The sequence below is a fragment of the Lepidothrix coronata genome, unplaced genomic scaffold (assembly GCF_001604755.1).
Source record: "Lepidothrix coronata isolate B3197 unplaced genomic scaffold, Lepidothrix_coronata-1.0 Scaffold2, whole genome shotgun sequence".
In the NCBI taxonomy this organism is placed as follows: Eukaryota; Metazoa; Chordata; class Aves; order Passeriformes; family Pipridae; genus Lepidothrix; species Lepidothrix coronata.
This window is the reverse complement of record NW_016690182.1, coordinates 3953130-3978905: the sequence shown is the minus strand read 5'-3', so window position 1 is coordinate 3978905 and position 25776 is coordinate 3953130. Positions and strand designations below refer to the sequence as shown.

The 25776-nt window shown below is 39.1% G+C and overlaps 1 protein-coding gene across 1 annotated transcript; it reads right to left on the bottom strand.

Annotated features, from left to right (window-relative positions):
• On the bottom strand, window positions 1-24422 carry CUL4B (cullin 4B). The gene is made up of 20 exons (XM_017818151.1): window positions 23265-24422; window positions 20461-20576; window positions 16761-16864; window positions 15809-15878; window positions 15345-15418; window positions 14185-14347; window positions 13995-14084; window positions 13628-13710; window positions 12510-12577; window positions 11276-11394; window positions 10299-10491; window positions 9124-9228; window positions 8710-8820; window positions 7886-7971; window positions 7251-7358; window positions 6887-7000; window positions 5817-5922; window positions 5569-5741; window positions 4872-5024; window positions 1-3744 (listed from the first exon to the last, which is right to left on the bottom strand). The coding sequence occupies exons 1-20, from the start codon at window positions 23794-23796 to the stop codon at window positions 3649-3651; spliced, it is 2664 nt and encodes an 887-aa protein (XP_017673640.1). The 5' UTR covers window positions 23797-24422; the 3' UTR covers window positions 1-3648.
• Window positions 24423-25776: the final 1354 nt, after the last annotated feature.

Genomic DNA, 25776 nt, shown 5'->3' with positions numbered 1-25776 from the left:
AAAACTCAAGGGATTTTAATGACTGAATGAATAAGGAACTATTTAAGAAGCAAACAAGTATTTTGCTATCAAAGCACAAGCTAAAGAATTTAAAGAAGCCATAAACATTAGTAAGCCCAACATACAGAACTTGGGAGTAAGAAGGCATTTTACACACAAGAGTTTATCAACACAAAACTGTTTAATATTTATTAAATGACACAAAATACCTAGATAACAGACTCACTCTCTGAAAGGACATGTATTTACATTATTTACCAACTTAAGAAAGACTCTCTGTACCCATATCAGACTTATGAAACATAAAAAAGGTTTTGCTGCTTTTTGCATCAAAGGATGCAACGGTGATACATGCCCTGTTTGCAAGTCTGCATAAACTATAACTTTTTGATGCAGTGAAAAAGCACAATTCATATTCTGGTAGCTGAGGGAAGAGGCTTCTGAAAAGTAACAGGGTTAGTTTTTTCCCCCCACTCCAGACACACTCTGAAGACTGTTATACAAAAAGTATATTACATTTTTGAATGCTGCTGTACTCTTACATTAGTGTAACGTTTCAAAGAAAATATTCTCCCTACTATTTGAGAGCACTAAAAAAAAGTGGTATTTGAACATTTTTTTAGATGCACTTTTTTTTTTCTTTTAAAAGAAAGCATTAGGGCAAATGATATGTCTAGGAAAAAATGAAAGGCTGACAAAAAAAAAAAAAAAAGAGCAGAGACCAAAATATGAAGAACAGCTAAAGCAACTTAATAATTTGCTAGGGTTTGTTTGTTTTTTTTTATTAACTATTTACTTTGGCACCTTTGTGTAAACTATAGAACAAAACAACGTTTACAACACATTTGCAATTACAGCATTTAAACAAAATGGTCACTTTTGAAACCAGCCAAGACAAAAAAATAGTCCATTTATGGGTATAAAGATTAAAAAACCTAAAATATATATTTCTAAGAATAAACTGCAATTTCTTATGAACAAGGTGCTATAAACTGCATGCAAGAGTCAGGATTAAAAATGTGTGGCCAAACAGACAAGCTGTGTTCTAGCCAGATGAGTTGTGGTCCAAGCCCACTGGAGTTTTTTCTTACAGAGATATATATGGCTCAATAGGCAGGCACATGATCCCAGCAAGAAGTTGCAGAGTTGTACGGCTAGACGACAAATCTTGGCTGCAGCATTGTCATTAACCAGGAATGAGTGAGACCTTAGCAGAAGAGATGAACAAGTTCTTGGGGAAAACCCATGAAGCTACAAGGAGAAGCCTTCTCCCCTCCCCTCGCTCACCCCCTCTCCTGGCCTGGCCAGGGTTCTCAAAGTCCATTCTTTGGGTTGCTTTAACTCGATTGCGTTTAGGGTCTGCCTCGGCTCGTGGAGTTCTGATCAGATTTGAGGATATTTTCTATGTAGTAATTTCTGCATTTAAGTTACAGAAATAGACAGGATAAAAACGAACTAAACCTACGGACCTTTGCAGTTTGACTGAATGCAACACTTGTGTAATGAGGGAGGGTTTTACCAGAATGGGTATTTAAACATGTAGTGGTGTTAGATTTATATGCTACAACAGACTGAATGGAACCAGTTCCATACTGATGTGCATCATCTCCTGTGTCCCAAAGAGTTAAGTCTTATGCTTCTTCCCCAATTCTCTTTAAAAGGAATCTTTTATTGGCTGAAGATACAAAACACATACAAGAAAAAGGAACATTGAATGCAAAATACAGAAGGGATATTTTTTACGGTGGGGGGCATTCATTCCTCCTCAGTGGATCTCTATTTGAACTCATACTTGAAGATTTGCAGGGGCAGTCTTCAAGTTTCTTACCACATAACGCTACTGTCAGTATTTTTCTCACAGAGGCAGGGGTGGTCCTGGATGTCTACCAGTGGTTATGCTGCCATAGTGTCAAGGGGCAAGGTAAACTTTCTGCAGATCACGAAGAGCTGTATGACAGTTAGTTGAGGGTGACTGCAAATAATTTAGTAGGAGAAAAAACCCACATTCGCTTCATCTGTCAGCTGAGGACTGCATAAAAAAGAGCTTGAGAGAAAACACAGCTGGAGAAAGTATGGAATTAAACAGCAGATAAAAAAAGCAATAAGGATGGGATGTGTCAGATAGAAAACACACACACATACACACACACACACATGCACAACCCTGAATGTGGGATCACAGTGATAGAAGTTGTAGGTCATAGAGAGCTAAGTTACACTGCCATTAAACAAAACTAACATCTGGCTTTCAGGAAATATCTGGTATTCCCCAGGACTATCAGTGCCTGAAAGAGGATGAGGTTTTTCCTTGTGCTCTGCAACACAGCTGATCGTAGATCTAAAGCCTGGCTGGGTAAGGAAGAACTGTTATGTGGAGGAGTTACCTTTTCTGCTGACACTTTTTTTCCCATATATTCCTGGCACACGCTGCTATAAGCAATTAAAAAAAAAATGCATTTTGTTGAAACAAATCTCTACATTCAAGTGACTTACTCTCCCATGTCTTATAAAGATGCAAAGAATGCTCTCTGGTCATCTAAGAAAATATATTTTAGATGCCTTGTAGCAATACTTAACTTTCTATATGAGAGGTAGGCTTCTGGGTTCTAGGAGGCCTGCTAGGCTCTAGGGCTGAGTTCTTAAAGCTTTAAGTTAAAGCAATCCAAAGCAGGGCAGTCCTAGAAGAGCTGCCCTGTCTAAACCTTGAGGTTAATTCAAGTTTAGAATGTTGCAAAGCAAAACAAGTATTAAAATCCATTTGCAATTTTTGTTCTTACAGCTTTACCACAATAACAGTGTGGCTTTTCATAGATATCTGTAAATAGATTCTCTTTTCTAGAGTATTGCTGCCAAGAGGTGAAGGCCTCCTACCCATGACTAGTAAAACCTGTCACTTCTTCCATTATGGCTGTTTTATGCTTAAAATTCCCAAAGGTGAACACCAAGTCTCACAGGCAAGCCATATAAATCTAATCTGAACTTGTTTTGTTGTAGCAGTTATTTAAGAATGGTGTTTGTATATACAGTATATAAGCCCACACCGCAAACTTTATACATTGTTTTATATTGGTAACATTTTGTCTTAATTGTGACCAAGAATATTTTCCATTAGATCAGCAATAAGCATAGCTTGGCTTATTCCCCCATTTTCCCTCCCTCAAGGGAAAAAAAATCCAAGTGTGGGCATCAACCAAACCAATGGTATGTATAACTGAAATGCATTCTGTACAGTAAATTAAAAGTTTGCATGCAGTTTAAGCATTTTTAAAGGCTATTTTCTTATATTAATTAACCTTCTGTTTCCATTTAAAGATGTGAAAGACATCTGTCATACATCAAGGGACTCCTCTTCAGACCCAGAGACAAATGGAATCACAAAAGACCAGGTACTTTCTTTCAGCTTTCTGCACATCTTACTAAATAACATGCAAAGAGTTCAACAGCATTCTTCTTAAAATGTAAATAGTACTCTTTAAATGGGCATGTTAACCACTGAAAGAAGTCCACTCTACTATACTTTTCCATTACACTGCTTTCATTCAATCATCGGTAGTATAAAAAGTCAATTAACGGGATCAACAGGCTAGTTTATCCACTGGCAACTGTGTAGGACACCAAGTGTGCAGTAAAATAAAGGCCAACATATGTTTATGCAATATAGTTGTACTGATTCGGGTTTTCTTTATCTCTTTCCATGTAGTCCCTGTCAATTAAGGATTCTATTCTCTTCTTAAGGTCAGCAGGCTGCAAAATAAAGCACATGTCAGAATTATTACTTTGCAGTCAATGCCTTTTGGTTCTTTTTTTCCACTTAAACCAAATGTCTATACTGCTTAAGATGACTGAGGAAACAGAAATCACAGTTTAAAAAAAAAAAAAAAATCCTCTAAAAGTATCAGAGCTTTTAAAGTCTGCAATGTATAACTGATGGAAGAGAAAGTTTTAACTTGTCACCTGCAGTTAAACATAGATTTTTTTTTTACAGCAGGGAAAGATATTTACTGCTGTTTGAACTGAACTCTAAAGAACTGCAGTTCATGCATCACATACCAAAGTCTTTCTATTTTTGACTTTTAGCTGGTAAAAGATGGTACAAGTTTCAATTCCTCTTGATGCAAATGAGCTTTGCAACAGTTTGGGTGCCCTCTGATTTTGTTGGGTGAAGGACTTTATAAAAATCCCTCATGATAAAGAGTGAGGAAAATCATTTAGATCAGCTGTTATACTCCTACAAAGCCCAACTGCAGCTTATGCAATACTTACAGGCCTGCAGGAACTCACCATGGTAATAAAACAGAATGAGATGGCATGACCTTTCATTTTACATTTCCATCATATATTTGAACTTCAACAATGCATCACTGTTTATCTGAAAACCCATTTTCATTTGCACACAACAAGCTAGTCATTATATGTTGCAACTGTGGGCTTCTTCAGCTTTGAGACATTCACCAAGATTTTATTTTAATTCCTGGATATTAAATAGTATAATCTGTCTAGAAAAACCACTGTACATTTATTGGTTACTAATTTATTAAAAAGCATCAGCCAAATTCAGAATGTAATGCAGAATTGGTTTTGAGATCTGAAGCATTTTCCCCTTGTGCCCAAGAATGCCTTGCCAGAACACTGCAAATGCAGGTAACAAGGAGAGCCAGCTGCACCCTTACTGCTGACAAACTCCAGCACTGAAAGCCTTTGGAAGTAGATTTTATTAGTAACTGACACTTCAAAAATTCCTGGAAGTGAATATTTGCCCTTTCTAATACTGAAGAGATGCATATTTTAGACAGAAGCACTGTTTAACTGAGGGCAGCCCAAGGAAAAGAAAAAGAACTGGTAAAGTTTTAGAAGAAAAATCAGTAGCACACCTTGACTGGGAATTTGAGCTGGTTGTAGACCTCTGACACGAGCAGGTTGTGACTCAGTGTCTTGCGCATCTTCATGATCCGAACGATCGCGGCGTCGATCTGGTACTGCCGGTCCTGGAACACCCTCTCTGTAGTGCTTGCCTGTTCCTCTACCTGCAGGATCCATTTAGCAAAGTTTTAATGAGAGCACTGGTACTGTCAAAACAATCCTTCTTCGTATCTTTAAGACAGTTCTCAGCGTAAGACAGTAAAGTGTCTGTTGTCAAATATCTGACACAAATCCTTTACAAATATAAAGGCTGACTGTCTATTAGAAAAACCACTTGTACAAGGAGTTAAAATCTTTGCACAGATTTTACATTGGATAGCTGTCAGGGAAAATGCGCTGTGAACTCGTTTCTATGTTCAACAAAATATTCAGTAAAGCTCCAGGGAATGATAAAGGATGGAAAGAACATTCCCTAATTGGAACTTCTCTTGAACAACCTTATTTAGAGACATCACTGGTGTCTTAGTATAGAAGCACACATTTAAATCAGCACTGGTAGGTATGTGCTGTCATCCAAATTACACGTGTAACTCTGACAGAGACATCAGCATGTACATCACAAGAGAGAGGAAAAAAAGCTTGGAAATGGGCAGGCAACAAGGTTCTTAACCCAAGGATCTAAACCCCAGAGGATTAAAAAAAATATACCGTTTCTTTCATCTGAATTTGGTTGATTTTTATCCTGAAGAGCTTATGTCTGAAATCATCATTACATGTGAATTTATCACCATCTTCCACATCTTTGCCTTTGGGGCTTTTAGTCAGTACTCTGGCTTTGCCACAAGCCAGAGATTGAAGTGTCCTTCTCAGCTCTCCATCCTCTAAAGCAGAAACAAGTTGTTTAGGTTTTTTTCAGTAAGAACACTTGGAAGCAGTTGGCTGTTTTCAATACCAACCTATTCCAGTGGCTTGCTTTATCTCCTCTAAACTGAACTCCTCTCCTTCATTAAACATGAGCAGCACCAGTGTCTGGAACAAGGAGACCTGAAGTTCTTTTTTGCCCTGTCATAAGGGAAATAAATAGACATCAGTAGGCTGGTTTGTTTTTTTTGGGGGAGGGGGAGGAAGGTAGAGAGTGGAGGGGAGAGGATGAGGGGAGCATGAGGAACAAGTCACTATTACATGTCAATTATTTCACTTTAAGGACATTATTTATTTGAGAATATGAAAGAATAGAAGTTACTTGTCACCTTGTGTTGACTATGAAACGTAGCACAAGCTACAGGTCACAAGGCTGGACTATTCTATCCTGTGACAAAATTCACCCAAGATATGCATCAGCCTACTCAAGACAAATCTCAAAGCACTGAATGCTTAAAATTACAATTTGAAAGGTCTTCAAGTCAAAGTCTAACACAAACATTAATTTAAGAAACACAGTATAAGGAACTATAGAATCTTTGAAACCACCAAGTTTGATATTACTTGTTTTAGCATTAACATTTTTCTGAAAAACAGAACTGGTAAACATTCCTATTTCATAAGAAAATTTCATGTCCATGAAGAAATGCTGAAGGGGAATAACTGGAAACCCTTTTAAAAACAGTTGTGTTCTTGTACAATCCAAAACTTTACAGTAAGCTTTTCACTACTGAAATAAAGAAAAGATGCTTGATGCTGTCAGATGACGTAAGGCCACCTAAGGAACTGCCCCTTTTTTTTCTCCCCACTATAAAAATTAGTGCCATTTTTAATCTGGAGCTAAACCCATTGAATATTTTCCTCAGTAGTAACCAACAGGGCTTTTTTCCACACCAATACAGAAATTGGGTGCATCTTCTTAGACCTTACTACTTCACTTCATAAAACTACCAACTCTGAAAACGATAGCAAGAGGTTAAAAGTAATTGCAAAAACAATGCTAGGGTTTCCATCACAACACAAAAAAGCTTCCTGATATATCCCTAAGGTACAACCCAGCCTTGGACTTGACAAAGCAAAGGAGTAAGAGAAACAACAGACTCACCTCTTTAAATTCTGCTTTTAGCACACAGTGTCCTAGTGTTGACTGCCACTGAAGTTTCCTACCACTGTGTTTTCCTAAATAAAAGGTCTTGAAAATCTCCTGCAGTTTTACCATCTAAAGAAAGAAAAACCCCAAAACACTAAAACACAGTTTCTACTTTAAAAGCATCCTTCCCTCCTCCACAATCAATTAAGCCTTAAATCAAGGCTTAGAATGATGACAGGAATTGCAAGAAAACAAATTTCATTTACAAAGAGACAGTTCTGCATTTCTTTCTCTATGCATATTTAAAAGCAAGTTGCAGTTGATTCCAAGATGCATTTCTGAGAGGCTGATACTTGTAAAACCTGTCTGTGTTCATTACCTCTGGGGGCAGATGGACCTCCATAGGCACGTAGGTTGGCCAATAACCCATAGTCAGAATATTCACTGTTAGTTCAATGTTGCCAGGGACATTCTGATTTTGCATATACTGCAGAGAGAAATAAAATACATGGAAATAAAGCCATGTTTATTAAACATATTTCAGGTAGAACTGAAAAGTTAGAACAGGTGTTGCAAGAGCAGAGAAGAAAGAGACCTATAAACTGCAAGTTACATACAAGAAAATTAAGAAAAGCACTTTTCTCAAGTTCTAAAGGCACTTCAACACAGGAAGAAAACAGCAAAAGTAGTGTTTTAGCAGACTGATGTGAAGATCTACCTCATTATGTGTGAATGGAGTAGAGAATATTAAAATTTCTTGGAAATCAAAACACTGCCAGAACTAATGGGCAAAAACTTCCAAGTCAGGCATCAGAATATAGTGGTGCTAAAAATGTTTTAGAACTGGTGTTAAAATATTTTTTAAGTTTACAAATCTTTTATTGTTGCAGGTACTACTTGGTTTATTTGTCTGAAGAAGGCAATTTCCAGGTTTAACTCTGTTACTCAAGAAAACCCTTAATAAATTCAGTAAAATTTTCAAAAGCACAAACAGCCCAGACTTTCCCCCAGTACCTGTTTGAATTGTATCATTATGTCTTTTGAAAGCTCCATATCTTTAAACATTCCTTCAAGTTTGCTGGTGAAAGCAGCTCCACATTCTATAAAAGAGAAAATGGAAATCTTAGAAATTAACCTTGTTTATTTTCAATGCCACAGAGTAGTTGTTCTAAATATCAGAATGCACTTTTAAGCAAAATGACCTATTTCAGCAGATGCTCTTACATAAAAGCCAGGATTCTAATTAAGGTGCATATTAAGGTTATAAACAAGAAAGGGGAAAATGTTTTAATGTGGCAGCTATTTTTAACCCAGTCCTTTCTGCATGTGGACCTGACTGTTCATCCTGGGACTGTGGTGGCAGCCTGTCATTGAGATGACAATTCCAAACCCTACTAGCTGCCTGCCAAACTGTCTCCTGATGGTAGAACAAGATCAAGCTCTAAAAGTTGTACTCTTACCACCCCAAGATTCCATCCAATGGAACAATGAAGATCAAACTAGAGAACCACTAGCTGGCAGCTTTGTGTTCCAGACCTTATACAGAGTGAATAACAAGTGGAATCATCCTTAAGTTCTCTGAGCACATCACTGATTTACTCAGCAGGGAACCCCAACTCTATCCCACAGGCCAAGATTCACTTCAAGCTCCTGTTTTTTGGCTATTGCTGTTATAATTACAAAACTAAAAGCAAATGAGTCTCCTCAAAACCCACCAGTCATTCAAGACTTGCACAGGAGGCTTTTGCCCTCATGTAAAGGGGAAACACTAATGGCTCTTCTTGGAAGGCCTCTTAAAACAACTACTTTTAAAAGAAAGCAAGCTGATAGATATTTACCATGTTTGAGTTTGGAAAGCATAGATTTTTCAGCATCCACTGATGCACTCTTCCCAACTAATAGTCTCTTTGCTAGATCTTTTTTATAAAAGGCCTCAAAGACATCTTTTCCTGTAGGAGACAAGATTTGGAAGTGATCACAAATCACTGTTGGTTTTTAACAAACATTACCTACAAGAGGCCCAATTCAAAGCTCAGTAAAGGAAAAAGGCCTTCACAGGAATATTTCAGCAGGTTTTAAGTCAGGTCTTGTTACTGACATTTTAACAGGCAAAGTATTTAAACAGCACTACACCAACAAACCACATCCACAGAGAAAGAACACCTGAAAATGCAGTCAGACTGCAAAAATAATTTCCAAGTACCTTACTGATTAAACAACAGTATCCCCATGAAAAAAATCCCAACACTTACCATATATGAATCTAAATATGATCATAATTTTATCCAGCATTTTTTCAAGTTCTTCATCAGTAGCTTCTTTGTTGCCTGCACGAAGCTTTGAATCTACATATTTAGCTAGAAGTGTTGAAGAATAAAGGGTTTAGCATATGCTTAATATAATAATGAAACAAAAATTTATAAATCTAATATTGTGAAATCTTGAAAATAAAAATGACCCTGAAATCACCTTCTATCAGTTTCACCACAACAAACTTGATACCTTTTCATAGAGGCTATAAAGTTATAAAAACATTATGGGCCAATATTTTTTCAGATAAGGAATTACTGCATTTTAACTTTACTTGCATACACAACATTAAAAACATTTGTGCTTGCGTAGGAAAATCCTGGTCTATATTGTGATCTCAAAGCAAAAAGTCATTGTTGCTACAGATTGACATGGATATAATAAAAAAAAAAAGGAATTAGAAGAAAAATATATAAACCAGTTATTTAAATGCGTTGACTACATTGCTGAATTCCTCTAGCAGATTACTGGGTTTTTTAATTCTTTTAATTTCAAATGGTGTGATAAGCACATTACAGTTAGGGAATTAATGTAAAAAAAGGAGGGCAGAAAGCATCACTCCACAAACCTAACAGCACAACCAATTGCAAAGCAGGTATTATTCACTGTGTGGGGAAGATGAAGGAATTCAAAAGTGCAGAGTGCCAGGCACGGAACACAAATCTGTAAACAATGTTCTTTGCAAACTAGAGACTGTCCCCACACGGTGAGAGCTTCAGGGCATCCTCAGCTCTCTTCACTGTCACATATTGAGCCCCAGATATCTGCAGAGCCCCGAACAGCTCTGTGCACGTGTGCTGGTGGCACAGTTATGTAAGCTGCTGAAAAAAAATCACATTAGCACTATTGTCACACCTGGACAGCAGCCAATGGCTGGAATGCCCAAGTTCTGATGCCCTGGACTTTTCTACAGCCCAGCCAGTGAACTGATAAACAGAGTTATTGATATTTAATGCCACCCTCTCAAACAATTCCCTTGCATCAGGCAGCACAGGAAAGCCCCAGTCTGACATGCACTGTGCATGGACTGACACACAATTCCAGCATATCCCATCTGCAAGCTGCATCAGCAACTCCACACCCAAATTCTCACATGGAAGAAACTGAAGAAAAATACCTATGAGTTCAGCTGGCTTATTTGGTCTTTTGTTAATGAATGTTTCAAAGGCTTCTTTCATGGCATTTACAAACTTCTCATTCTTCAGAAAGCAAACATCAATAATATGGTCAACTTTGTCTTTAAAATCAAGAAGTTCTTGGACCATGGTTTTGTCTTTTTCTGGATTAATTACTATGGTGCTACCAAATGCCTGCAAAATAAAACATAACTTTCAATTAGCCTGAATAATTAATTTAAATGACAAGACTTGTAAAACCCTAAAGTTACCTTCTTAATGTGTTGTTTCCAGTACTCATATTAATTCCACTAACACAACAAAATAGTATTATGAAGTATTTACTATATAATCATTACTAGATTTTTTTATATTGATTCAAAACCAATTGATAAGTGAATGGATTCAGAACTTTTGTCTAAAGAAATGAAGTTAAGCATGACAAAATTAACACACCCTTTTTTATCATCTACAGCCTCAGGTTTCACACAGGTAAAGCTCCCACTAAACTCAATTTTATTTAACTGTACTCCTATGCCATTCCAAAGCCTTCCTTTACAAGAACCATACTTTCTATGACATTTTCACTGAGAAATAAGATTAGACTTCTTAACTTAAGCTACTGCTCATTCTGACAGGAAATTTTATCAGGAAGAAGACAAACATTCTGCCATTACCAAAATAACTATTGCAGAAATACAGTTGTCCCCCAAAACTAACAATAAGCAAGATTATAAACTCCAAACTTATCTGGAGTTCAATAATTCAACTCAATGTTCAGTATTTTCTTTGACAGGGCCAGAACAGTTACTGTACCTTTCCCAGGATGTTTCAAAAGCTGTCTATTAAACATATGTTTATAAGCAAGAATATATAATTTTTCGAAAAATGCAATAGTTTATAGAGATAACTCAAGTATCTGTGTAAAAATCCCACTGATGTAGGAGTGGTATCTGTTCCAGAGTTTTAGCAACAGTACCTTTATGTACTCAATCCAGTGCTGCAAGAGAACCTGTACTCCACCTCTTACACGACTGAACAACTGATACAGAAGAGACAGGTCTTGAATTCGGTTTTCATCAAGAAGGTGGTTTAAACCTGCAAATGCAAGAGTTTCAGGAGGAAATTAAAACCAGCGTAACCCAAAGAAAGCATGGCTTATTGTTACAGTGAGAGACCTCTTCAAAACGAATATTTTTTATCAAACAATTACTGGGGGTGGGCAGGGGGGTATTTTAAGCTACCTAATTTAACAGCAAAACACAGAATGGCTGCCTGAACCAGCTCAAACCTTAAAAATTTGTTATTACAGTGGATATCTTGGGCTACGTGTACTTTACATAACATCCTTATCACAAAACCTTTGCTTACACCTGCTTTACTATTCTTTAAAGATTTGAAAAGTTTACACTGTACTGATCTGTAGGAAAAGTTCCTTGGCAAGGCAGCTCTGAGTCTCAACTCCAGCTGTAAAATCAATGTTAATGTTTGAAGGGAAGCAGCTTTGAGGAGAATCTTCACCATTCACATTTTAACTTTCTGGAGGAGAAGGCCTGATGCATCAAAGTAAAGTTCTAAGTAGATGGGTAAATATTGCAAACTTGATACTCCTCTCAGTGAAGAGTTTGTTAGAGATGTGCAGGAAGATGCTCACATACTTGTTTCATCCAGAATCCAGCTACTAAGGACTTGGTCATTTTATTATTCAACTCTTGCTGCACCCGTTTCTATTTCCCGATCCTCAGAACAACAGAGGGTCATTTGACTCCACAGAGGCTATTGCAGAACTGAGGCAACGTATTCCACTGCTCAAATTATGCTACATTTCTAAAACAAGCTGCTTTTTGTTAGGAGTACTCAGGATTTCTCCTTTCTGTTACAGCCATAATTTGAAGGCTACTCTTTTCTTTACCTCCAAGTCTTTGAAATGCTATTTAACAGACTGAACTCGAGTCCCCTGTTCTAGTTGTCCTTTCTCTTTGCTGTGTATCAGAAGACAGCACAGCATCTCCTCACCTCCAACAAGGAGAATGGGACTTGCCCTCCTGCAAAATGGTCAGTGCTATTTTGTGAACTGAGGAGCAAAGAGTGTTAAAGAGTGATGGAACCTGTGTCCTCCCCCAGCACCTGAAACTGCCACTTTCTCTTTCTGCACAGGAACTGAAAGCCCTGAAGCAGTAATTAGAAACATTTCTATAAAGAAGAAAGGTTACCTTTCTGAAGAATGGCTGTTAAATGTTCACCTAGAAGTTGCTTTTCTACAGTAGCAATTAGTGGCTTCCTACAGAAAAAAAATGATTAGAATTACTTTTCCTTTTCCCATTCCCATTTTCCCTTATTCCCATTTTAAACCTTGTTTTTGAGATTATGTTGACTACATTTTCATTAGGAGTGCTCTAATTATAAGTGGCTAAGGACCCAAGATGGTTATACATATATTTATCCTTTTCCCTCCCCAGTAAGCAATCTTTTTTCTGTTTGCTGACTGATGATTTTAATTCACACAGTAAGTCTGTTGTACATGATCTGTAGGCAGCTGGACAATGATTCTATCAGGCAAGAAGCTGGGCAGAAGTTTGTCAAATAATATACCTACTCCTGTTTTATGGGAGGAGATTCATGTCTTGGGAGATAAACAAAGGAGATAAAAAACCCACACCTCAAGTCAAGAGGTATTAAAACAAAATAGGGAATTGGTCACTAATAATGGTGTGGAAGAAGGAAGCCACTAAACAAGTGAAATGTTTTTAACAGCTGAAGGAGGAAGAAAATAAAAATGTGTGATGGTAGTGATAAAACACCTTCCTCTCAGAGATCTTATAAATGACCTACATTTTTTATGGCTTCATGGTAGGAGAATATTTCTCCTGCCCTACTAGTCATGACTCCACTTAACTGTGTGTGAAGAAATCCTGCCTCTAAGTAGAAAACACTGAAGAGTGACACTATTTGATAATTTCCCAGACTCCATAAAGAATATACAAATATTTTAATGAAAATATTCAGAGCCCTTAGTTTGAGAATTCTCTATCCTGGGTCCTATCTTTTTCAGGTAGGGCACCAGTTGATTAATTGCATTTCAGCAAGAAAGAGACACTTGGACTGTGAGTGGCAGCCCATTTTTCTCCAACCAAATACCCAACATTTATGTAAAAATAATGAGTAACTTAGAAGAAAAAGCTCTTAGCTGTGTGAGCCAAGACAGTGCTTCACTGTAAAGTGAAAAGCATTTGATAGACAGTCAATAACTGAAATAAACTGTAGCTATTTAAATGGCCTCATCAGAAGAGAAGCCAAACAGGTAATACCACCAGGCAGAGACAGTACTTACTGTGTGCTCTGATCTAAATAAGTGATTATTCTGTCTGCTTCTTCTTCCAAGCGCTTGTTGACATGGTGAAGATATTCTGGAACCTGAAATGCCAGAGTAGTTTTGTATGTTTAAAAGAAACCCAGAACAACCAAGAAGGGAAAAAGAGAGACAGTACTGGTCTAACAGCAGCAGCAGCTCCAGCTTTAAGCAGAAATCATTAGCACTGTGACTGAAGGCAACTGTACGTGCATTTCTTTTTCCAGAGTACTACAAAACAAAGGTCACATTATTGCCTTGCACACTGGGTAAGGCAGCAGTAAAGTTCCACTCCCTGACACATGCTTTGTCATTAGGCACAACAAATACTGTTAAACATTCAAAATACCTCTCGTTCCTGCATAAGCCTCTGTCCCTCTGCTGCATACAGGCGGTTTGTCTCTTCCAAGAATCGATGTTCGAAAGAGTCCTGATAAATCTGGGGAAACAACACAACAGCAATCCAGGGTAAAGCTTACTGAGCACTAAATAAGGATTTGAGCTATTTATTGGTTTAAAGGTGAAGCAGGTTTACTCACCTGCAAGTCAGAAAGCATGCTCAGAAGGCTCCGCAGCAAACTCCTATCAATAGCCTCCCCATTTCTTTCCCTCTCAATCAGCAGAAGAATGCCATCAATAGTTTTGTTCTGAACCTTCTGATCACTGATTATATGAGTTCTGAACAATTCTAGCCCCATATCCCTAAAAAGACAACAAAGACTGCTCAATAAATTGCATAAGAATAAACCTCAGATATCTCTATTGTTAAAACTTGATCTAGATCAAATAAAGAGGTCAATACTAGCACTGCTCATTTCTCTGCCCCCAAATCACTCCAGATGAACAAACACATGAACACTACAATAAACCATGACAAAGCACAAACAGTAAGCTACAGGTTTTAAAGACCAATGCAGATATTTTTTCCCAAATAACCACACAGCTTTTGCAGCATCTTTATTTTTCAGCTGGTTGACAAGATGTTGGAACAGCAACCTTCACGAGAAAATCAGAATGTCACCCTGGGTTCAAATTCCATGGTTAAGTTTTTGGACAATGTTCCTTTTTGTCCATCACTTGCCAATCTCTAATTCTTAGGCAGGGCTTAGAAGAACTCAGTGACATGAAAGACAAGGATCTCTGCTTTGGGTGTCCTAGTCAAAACCTTCCATGAATTTGAAACTATGGGTCTGGACACTTCCGGAAAAGTCAGGCCCTCCAATCTCTGGTAAAGGAATTCAGGTGGTGCCAAAGGCATGGTAGGGCATAGACTAATTATTAATAATATGGGGGGGCAGAAGTTGAAGTCCAAAAGAGAGCAACTTGCTTTTAATTTAAGTAACTTTTTCCTTCAAAAATACTTACAGAACTTGGAATACTGTACATGCTAAAGTCAGTAACTGGGCACACCAAGCCCTTGCACTTTGGTTGTTGACAAGACCCCTTCCTTTAACTGTGCAAACTGGAGGCTGATACCTACTTCACTGAGATTTGGCATCACAGCTATTCTAGAACAATGCTGTAATTCACGGCAAATAAATTAAACATCTCCCTTTGCAACAAGGACATATGCATTTATCATGTAATTTACAGGTCACTACAAGGTTTAAATAAAAACCCCACAAAACAACCTGACAATCAGCAAGATATAAGCAAGTTTAAATGTACCCCCAAATAATTTTATTCTTTGTGCCCTTACCAAATAGATGGCAGCATGGAATTCTGCAGTACATAAGTTCGATCCAAGAACAAAAAGATACTTCTAATCATAATCTGTCACGAGAAGGAATAAAAGAGCCACAATCATTTTACTCTTAAAACTAAAGAGCAACACAAATTATGCTCAACAACAACAAAATTCCCATCGATGGGAAGTGTGTAAGTGCTTTCCTAGACACTGCTATTTATTTAACATCTTGTGCCAATCCCAGCATGATGATCAGTGTGACACTTGGCATGTTTCTGTATAACAGACCAGCTCCTTGAAAAATAGGTATAAAAGAGAAAGGTTTGCATAAAAGTGACAGTGAGGAGCTGGGTGTGTGTGTGTGTGTCTGCACATACTGCGGGCAGAAGATATTTCAGAAGTTTGAAAAGGAACAAAGTTAACCAAAACACAGGCTGCAAGGCAACCGGTTTTCCTTAAAAAGATAGAAAACTTACCATTTGTCTGCAGTGATCTTGCCAACATTTGTCTATTTTCTTTAGGAAAAGGACACTATCCAATGAATCCATGAAGAAATCATTAAGAAAATCATCATTAATAGGTAGAGCTAGCAATGAAACGAACCAATCTTATCGTACTTTTTAAAGGCACTTAACAGAGAGCACAACAAACTCACCTACTCCCAGAAAGAACCAGTTAACTTCTTGTAACGTGTTTATTTTTAACGAGGGTCCTTGTGTCAATAGTCAGAAATCAAAATTATCTGAACAAATTAAAAAAAAGTATCTCAACACTTCTCAGTGTTTTGTTTAATCTCCCATTCCTATGGAGCAGAACACACATCCACACCCCCCACACCTCAGAAACCAACAATCACACAGACACTATAATTTCAGCTCATGCTAAGAGATAAATTTTGCCCTTGAAGTTTATCTTTTATTCAGCTCACTGCACAGTTCTGGTACTAATTAATATCTGCTTAACAGGATCTCGATCTGATGAAACTCCAAACTTTTGAAAGTAAAACATTTTGATCTCAGAATCTGATCTGTGCTGCCAGACCACGAGTATTTTTCAAAAAGAAAACAACAATTACTTGTTGGAGACACTTCTGTTTATCTAAGCATGGCAAGTTCAGTATAAAAAAGCCTGATGTGATACAGTCAATACAGCCTTTTTAAGCCTTGCTGCAAGTCTTACATGAGCTTTTGTAAGATGTCAAAGTGTTTCATAAATACCAATGAAACTTTCTCACAAACTTTTCAAAGGGTTACAGACATAAAAGAATGAGTCGTGTTCTCTGATGTCCCACAAAAAAAATGAAAACAAAACCACTTGTGCAAAAACCAGGAATTCAGATTACCATGGCCTAACATCATGAACTAGTCAAAGAAATCCATCACTTGCAGGTAAAATCATTTTGGCTTGTCAACAACTAAAAAAGGATATTCTCTGAATTGGTGAATTTGTGCTTTAATGTGGTCTTCACAGATCTGTCTCAGTTGTTTGTACAAATTTGCAGAAATCTTGTAGGAGCAGAGATTTTCAACAGCCTGAAGTAAAGAGAAACAGATACTAAGAAATCTGTTTATATTTTTGTACATGACTTTACAAGGAAAGGGCCCAAACAACCATGGAATTCTTCTGGTTCTCACAGTTTTTACCATGTAAAACACCAGAGAGAGACATGGCACTGTGAAGGTAACAGGAGACAAAGGCAGGCCATGAACAGCTCAGAGATTATCAACTTCAGCTTGAGTATTGGGATCTCATATGGAACTGCAGGACTGGCATCTCTAAGAACAAGGATGTGAATTTAATAAGTTCCAGCAGCTTGCTGGGCTTCATACCTCAGAGCAGACACTTAATGTCTTAATTTTATTAACTGCTGTGCTCTGCAGGGGAAAAGCACTGCTAGTTTAATTTCCTCTTTCAGTCCTTTCCTTGATTAAGCTTCCCTCATCCCCAAAAGTACATACATACACATATTTTATTTATCTCCATCCACCAACCCCATGCCTGAGTAAGTGTAGTTATAATCTTGAACATTAGTAGCATGACTACATTCCAGATGTTTACAGTGACAAATCCCAATTTCTAGATCATCATCAAGTATTAGAAGAATTATCACTGTGCTTCACAGCAAGTGAGAAGAAATTTAATGTGGGCATGTCTTGGAGACTGTCAAGCAAACAATCATTAAGTGCATAAGTGTATCTCCAGACTTTTCCAAAATTCATATCCATTGACCAGATTTGGAAAGCAACTGAACAACTTTAACTCTTTGCAGACTAGTGAAAGACAATATATGATTATTCTGTAAAACACCTGTAGAAGCTAGAGGAGAGATATGTATGATTTTCAACTAACACTTCTTGCTATTATTTATTTATTGGAAAAGACTTCAGTTGCCAGTACCACCAACTCCTAGGGGAAAAAAAAAAACAAACAAAGGACTGGAAGATCAAGTTTGTTCCCCAGCACCTGCAGGCAACTGTGCAGGGACTACAGCTCAGAAGCACCCAAAGCAAATCTACTCCATTACACTCAAGTCCCCCAGAATCCTTCCCAACAGTCCAGACAGTCACCAATAAAAGCACAGCAACAACCAAAACAGCCAAACAAGGAGTTCCTTGATTTCTCCTGGATACCAATGGCAATTATCGACGAGTGCAAGTGCACTACATCCAATACTGGCTCCAGGACTAAAGAAAAGCCCAACAAATCAAAACCACAAACAACACAAACTTCATAAAAACCCCACAACGAAACCATCCCACACAATGATAACAGCAAAAAAACCCCAAACCTGCATGAGCTTACTGTCAGAATTTTACAGGTACAGCAAGAGAGTGAGTGTGCCAATTAAGACTAAACCAGGTCTGAATGACAATTATAAGGAAAGCTGGAATTATCAACCAAGTATACAATATTAATATTTGGAAACAGCAACAAGTTTAACTCTCAGCCTTAACATTTAAGACCAAACAAATACAATGATGTGATAAGAAAATACAACCTATAGTTCACTGTTCAGAACAGGTTATGGGCTCTGCTCAGCTCTATTCCACCACTGTACCTCCAGGTTCAGGCAGCAAAGGAGGAAATAACCCCATACTTTGACTCAAAAGAACAAAGGAGTGGAAAACACTGAGCATTAAAAGCCTGATTAGACCTTCAGCAAGTGCAAACTTTCTGGGTTTCTTAATTTCTTCCACTTACTTTGGAGGAGCCAACAGAGAGCTGGGAAGGCAAATGTTTTGGATGGAACTTGCCTGTCACCTGTGGAACCACCGTTAGTCTGGCCTTGACCCACCAGCCCAGGACACCAGTGGCCCCTTTCCTGGGCCTCTGGGCAGCTCATCTCAACTACCAACACTGTCATAACTCAAGAAGTTTAACTCCATTAAAAAAAGAAGTATCTTCTTTTGAGGTGTGCAGCAGAACTTTTGCAATTCCCCTCTGTGCTGGGATAATGGTGTCTGCCAAGGCATATTTGGCATCAGATCCATTTACCAAGCAGCTGTTCAGAAATGGCATTAGTTTAGTTAGCATCTAAAAACACTAGTGATTCCTATTACTATTTTTAAATCAAGACACTTATTTTTAGATTTCAGTAAAAAGAGAAAAATTTCATACTTCACTGCACTCTATTTCACTGAGAAGTATCTAAGTTATTACAATGTTGAATCATTGAGATTTAAAACAAAAAAGCTTATCTTTTGTTTTCTGACCACAAGCAACAATAAATTAAGCCTGTGGTAAAAGTGAGCAGAAACTTAAGTAATAACTGTGAAACAGAAGCAAGGATTTCAAGAGAACTTTGTATTTTAAAAAAAATTTTGGATATCCTTCAAGCATTTAACAGTTATTTGCACAGTTATTCAGTCTAGAGTAATTTACAATACCAGCCAGTACAGTTGGTTGTAATTTGTTATTAATTTCATAAAGTTTTACAAAAATTACAATACTATATATTATTCAGTTAAACCCCCACTGTTTTTAGTTAATTAATTGAGCATTATAAATTACTGACTCAAATCTTCATTCACGAAGCTTAGCCATGATGATGATGACAAATTACTGTAGTGAGCTAAGAATGCACAGCACTGAGGAACTGTGTGCCACGAGGAATGGCAATTTATTCTCCCTTAAATCCGTCCCCAAACCTTGTGCAAACCGGACTTTTTCCCCCACGCAGAAATGCAACTTGTACTGAAAAGGGGAGGGCAGGGGAAGAAGAGACACTAAAAAGAGATGGTGAGAAGGCTACATACACACAGAGGAACAAATCAAACAGCTAACCAGGTAAAAAAAGGCTTTAAAAGTAGAGTAAAAAGTTCAGGTGGTTCTTAATACCCAGCTAGGGCAGCACCGTTGCCAAGCCGCTAAAACCGCAATACTGTGACGTCCGCAGGGAAAAGGTGAGGGGGGGAAACCTCCCCAGCACGTTCAGCTGAAAAAGCAGAAGTGGAGCTTATAAAAAAGAATCAGGAAATGCCCTTCAAGTCTGATCACTTCCTAAAATATTTAAGACAAAACAATCAGAGCTGCTGCTGAGAATAAATTTCTGGTTCTCAGCTGTCAGAACAGACAGACTGTCATTTTCTGGCATTGCAGCAATCAAATAAAAACAACACAATTCCTGGAGAAAAAATGGTATTCTATTCACATACAAGAAGTCAATAAAAAGTTTCAGCTTTTAAATGATCTCTGATACTTGACCATGGACAGATACTGTCTTCAGAAATTATATTTTAATATAAATCATCTTTTTCTTACCTAAACACCAATGGATTAGGATTTCACATTTTTCCTTTAGCAGATAAACACCATATTCCCAAACCAGAAAAGAGAATACAGATCCTTGACTTATTTAATTCTTGTCAACTGTTGCAAGGGAAACCATACCTTGGATTATGTTGCGGCAAGTTAAAAAAAAAATAAATTGTGAGTTCAATGTTACATCGTGAAATTTTAACTCATGATTTTAAAATAGAGAAACTATTTGGTGACAAGTTTTTCCATGACAAAAGCAGCTATCAAGCAAAATGTCATATTCTTACCACCATATCAAAAGTGGTAAAGCAAAAAAGTCCTGCAACAACCCAAAAAGCCCTACCCCATCCCTTTCACTTAACACACTTACCTGGTAGAGCTCTTCTAGATTGTACTTAATTGAAGTACTGTTCTGGATAGCTTCTACAGCTTCTTTCAGTTTTTGCCAGGTTTCATCTGTGTAGTTTTCAGGCAATTTGGGTTTATCTTTAAAAGAAATTACATAAAGTTTGAGAAAGTGCTTAGATAAAGCAGCACCTTTCACAGAAATGAGAAGAACGTAGCTTTGAGGGGAAAAGGTATGGGTTGATGCTCTAGATTTGAATTTATACTTACATGAAAAGAAAGCATTCATGTAAAAGCAGTATCTTATTTACATTTGAAAGAGTAAGACATTGTAGAAATGAGAATTGCTCTTCAAATACACATCATAGCACTTGCAGCCCAAAACAGTAGGTGTGGTTACAAAAATCACAATACTGTTCCTGATCAGCTCAAGAAGGGATTAAACCAGCAAGAACTGTCTACATCTTCATTGCTCTCACTACCAGGACAGCAGAGCCAAAAAAAAAAGTGAATATAAAAGGTGAAAATGGTGGATTAAAAGATACAGAGTTGTGTGTATCTTATTTTTTAATTTATTGCTCGTTAATTCTACTCTGTATTAGCGGTCGGAAGGAAATCCTCAAGAAACATGCATGGAAACACTGTAATTATAATACAGGCTTTATGGTCCCAAGGAAAACATTCCAATTTTAAAGTAATCCATTTATGTCTCTCTTGGGTTTGGCCAGTGGATATTTGTTAGAGTTAAGTCTCCTTTAATGTTCAAACAGCTCAAGCTTCACAGATCTGACCCCTCTCTGTTATTTTTTCTGCCTCTTCTCTAGAGATGCCCCTGCCCTGCAGCACCTTCAGCAAGACCAGAGCATTTGCAACAGGCTCAGATGTTCCCCAGGTTACATCCTCAGAATATGAGAACTATTTCAAAATTCTGTGTGTTCTCATAACTAACTAAAACGATCATGTTTGTTCTAATATGCACATTCCCAAACGGAGAAAGGAAGGAGAAGAAAATTTAAGGAGAAAGATGACACATGTACATCCATGCCATCAACAGGTGAAACTGGCCCAGAGTTTATACTCTATTATAGTTGACTTTTACATACCTAAAGGTAAAACACAAATTTTAAAGCTTTATGATTTCCTGAGAAACAAGTAACAGAGAGAAGTAATTTTTTTTGTTCTCTCCCAATTATTACCCTACAATATTGGCAATATCCCAACATTGTAAGGACCCAGAGACACAAGTGACTAAAAACTTGCCTATTTTCACTAGCAACTCCAGAGTACACTGCTCAGCAGTAAACACCAGGGACATGGATTTTAGGAAGTTATTTAAGTTCTAAAGGATGCTACTGCTATCACACTAAGATAAAGACAATAATCTTAAGATTATTATTCAGTTTAGTATCTGAGAGTAAATAAAAAGCAAAGCTGTCACATTACTGAGATGCCCTTTCTAAGCAAGTGATTCAAATACCAATTCATAAGCAACGATGATCACAGCACCATGCAAGCCGTGACATTTAACAGGTAATTTACATGTGAAAAGTTAACTTCTTCTAAAGATACGGGTGTACAAACAACCAAAGAGTGGCTTTCTTTCTCACTATGCTGCATCATAAGTCTATATTTAAAAGTCTATATTTTTAAAATAATCAAATTAAATGATGCTGCTTTGATGGGCGGAGAACATTTCTGAGAACTGGAACCTTAAAGTTTCACTGGGATCGTGAATTGCTGTAAAACATTACAGTGGGTAAAATAATCCTAATCCTTACCTAATGCAGTACCTCTACTGAACATTTGTGCCAATTGTGTATTTAGAAATCAGCTATAATGTCAGTAATATCTTTTACCCCTCCCCAACCCCAAACACATGAGGAAGAAGAAACAACTCAAGAAAGCAAGCTACTGGACTGTTCTGGAAGGCAGCAAGAGGCAGGAAGTAAGAAAAGTCCATGATTTCCTCATCTTTATAGGGAAAAAAATGACAGCATTTTAGCTTTCTGACTACACCTATTTGTATTTTTGTTTACTAGAAAAGGAAGCTGCATCATAGCAGAAAAGTTTCACTTCTCTGCTTCAGCTGGTCTCTAGTAACAATACCAGAGAATCTCAAACACATCCTGTGAGAGAATTTATAAAATAAACTTGTAAAATAAGAGTAAGTTAAGACAGAGAAAAGAAACTACTATTATAAGTTACAGTGAGGATATTACAAGGAAAACACTCAGTAAAAATCTGAACTACCTACTTTAAAGGCAACTGGGAAAACCAGAAAGGAAATCCGCCATAAGAGCCTGATAATCACCTTAGTTTCAACATTTAAAACTAAGCACAGGCAGATTAACCTATAAACAGACAACACTGACAGAGGCAAGACATGTAGATTCAAGGCCAATTTAAAAAAAAACACGATCTGTGCAAAGACTTATCATAAACTAGATTAAAATAAACACTAAGCCCTGAATCAGGATTACTAGCAAAGAGGTATCAAACGTTAGAAGTTTGAACGAAGGCAATTTACACACATAGGTAGTAAAACCTTTCCTCTAACATACAAGTTAAGGCCTTCTCGACTGACAAGAGTGAAAGGAGCCTGAAAAATAATTCCAAGCAGCAAAGTGTAGCTCAGGATGTGTACATGACTGGGCAAGCATGCATCAGAAAACATTATTCTCCTTTACATAAGTATAGAAATGTTCGCCACAGAAAAGCCTTTCCCGTAAAACCTGGAGCTATTTGAAAGGAACCGGTTTTCAGGCTGAAAACAAAACATGAAGTCGAGTGTCAGCTCCCCCTAAGTTGTGACAAATTATGGCCTGTTACCTTTAAAGTTCTTGATCACTAATTTCTTAGCAGAGCCAGGTTTACTGTTGGCGAAACTGGAAACAGTAGAGGAGGCAGCTTTGGTCAGGCCATTTGCATGGTGCCCCACAGCCACTGATGAAATTAAAAGGCTTTTATTTTTGAGCTGCTGTTGGTGCTGCTGCTGGGAAGAGGCAGCAGGAGAGGAGGAGGAAGAAGACTCTTCAGCCATCTTCACATCGAGTCCAATAAAATCCACGGAGTCCTCAAAGCGCAGCTTCTTCTGGAGGTGATGGTTGGAGGAAGCAACCCCTGAGGAGGAGCACGAGGAGGTGGTGATGACGGAGGAGGATGACGAGGAGGTGTTTTTGGAAGGAGAAGAGGTGCAGGAGGAAATGGAATCAAATTCTTCTTTTTCGGAATTGCTGTTGCTGCTGTTATTTAACTTTCTCTTCTTGCAGGAGGAGCTGCTGCTGGTGTTACCATCAGTGGCAGGTCTGACCTCCTGGGCTGCAGCTGGGGGGTTGGGGGAAGAGAAACCTGTGGGAAACATGAACACACAGAAGTGAACAGGCTGAGGGGCATCAAATCCTTGTGGTGTGACAAAGAGAGGGAGAGTTTTAGAGCCAGTCTCTGTTTGCTGTCTCTCGTGGGGGGGTCTTTCAACTCCTCTCTCTCATCAGTGGAGTCCTTCCGTATTCCCTCTCCTTCTCGTTCTTCTTTGTCGGAGCAATCACTTTATCTCCTCTTCCCCTTTTCTTTAATACTTTGTTTCTTCTCGTAGTTTGCCTTTGCCTTCCTGCTTCCGCTCCTTCCTCAGTGGAGCGCCTCCGTTCCTGCCTCTCACCCCCACCAGCTCCTCTGGGCTCTGCTCTCCGGCAGCGGAATGCCCCACGGCCGCCCGCTCCCCCGGCTTCTCCTTGCGCTCCCCTCCTGCTCCGGCCGCCTCGTCTCCGCCGAGCAGCAGCGGGGCGGGCTGAGCGCGGCTCCCTCTCGCCTCGGCTCCAGCCCCTGGGCCCCGCACGCCTCCCGCTCTGCCCCGCGGCCGCTGCGCTCGGGCCCCGCTCCCCCCTCTCCGGCTGTGCCCGCGCTGCTGAGGGGGGACGGCCCGGCCGGTTGTTATTGTCACCGCACGGCGGAGGGAGCGCAAAGATGGCGGCGCATCCGCCCGCCGTGCATGACGGGGCGCGGCGCACGGAAGCGCGGCCGGGGAGGCGGCGGGACCCGCCCCGGCACCGGGGAACCGCCTCAGGGACCGCCCCGGCACCGCCCCGGGACCCGCCGGAACTGATCCTGGCTCGTTATCCCCGCGCTGGCGGGCTCGTTCTGTGTGGTGGGACTGTGGAGTTGGGGAGTCTCGTACCGGGGTCCCGCCCTGCCCTGCCCTGCCCTGCCCTGCCCTGCCCTCAGCCGGGGCGGCTCCCGGGCCCTCACCCGGCCCGTCCCCCCGCGGGTTCCGGCTGCGGTCGCTGCGGTGCACGGCGGGGTTCGCTGGAGCCCGGCCCCGGAGCCTGCGGCCAAGGCCTCGGCCTGTTATGGAAATGGTTTTTCTTACACGTATTTATAAACAATCATTTAGCATCAGCTTTTTCGTGTGACTTTAATACATACGGACTTGCATCGGGTTACAGCCCAGTGTGGTTTTTTTTTTTTGTTTTTTTTTTTTTCTTAAACTTTTGGAAGCAAACACAGAAGTCGTGGCCCTTCAGAGTCTTTTTTTTTTTTTTTTGATGCTGGTGGATCTGTTACCCAAAAGGGCTGTGAACTCCCCGGGAACATTGTTATGATTCAAACGCTGTTGAGAAACGGCTGTGGAAAGAGTAACAAACCAGGCGATGAGGTTTTTGTTCCAGGAGGTTCTCCAAGGATTTCAGCAGAGAGCGCACACCTGCCTGCCTGACAGCAGAGCTCCTCGGGGGAAGGCTGGTGGCACTTCTGTGTTTGATAGGAAAAGATACGCTAACTTGTCTTGACAGAAACTGTGGCGCATAGAGATAGGAATGTGATGTTACTGAGGTTCTTCTGGAGCATGTTTTGTCACTGAGTCACCGTCAGACAACTCCTGAGGCCTGGAATGTAATGCTAGCGATGTGTAGAAGAGTGCTTTTTCCAGATTAAAAAAAATACATCAGCAAAACAAAGCTTAAGTCTGTTTTTGACTGGCTTTAGAACAGTTTGTGGGTTCCCAAGGCTAATACCTTACATTCCAAGTCAGATGTAACAAAAAACCAGGTTTGCTAAGTAAATAAAACTTATGTGACTGTGCTGTAAAATTTTCCTCTGTTTGCAGTAACTGTCATGTTCACTTAAGCCAAATTAGGTAAGGAGTGTAGAGCTGTAAGAGATACAAAATTTCTACAGATTCTTGGTTTGTTGAAAGGATTAGATTTCAAAAAGAAGAGACGTGATTAAGTGCCCCTTCTCCTGGAGGTGCAAAAGGGTTATCCTGTCCAGGAGTCAGTGACTCTGTCCCATCAGTGAGAATATGCAGCTCTGGATATGGAAGAGCAGGTGACGGTAATGTAAAGTGCTG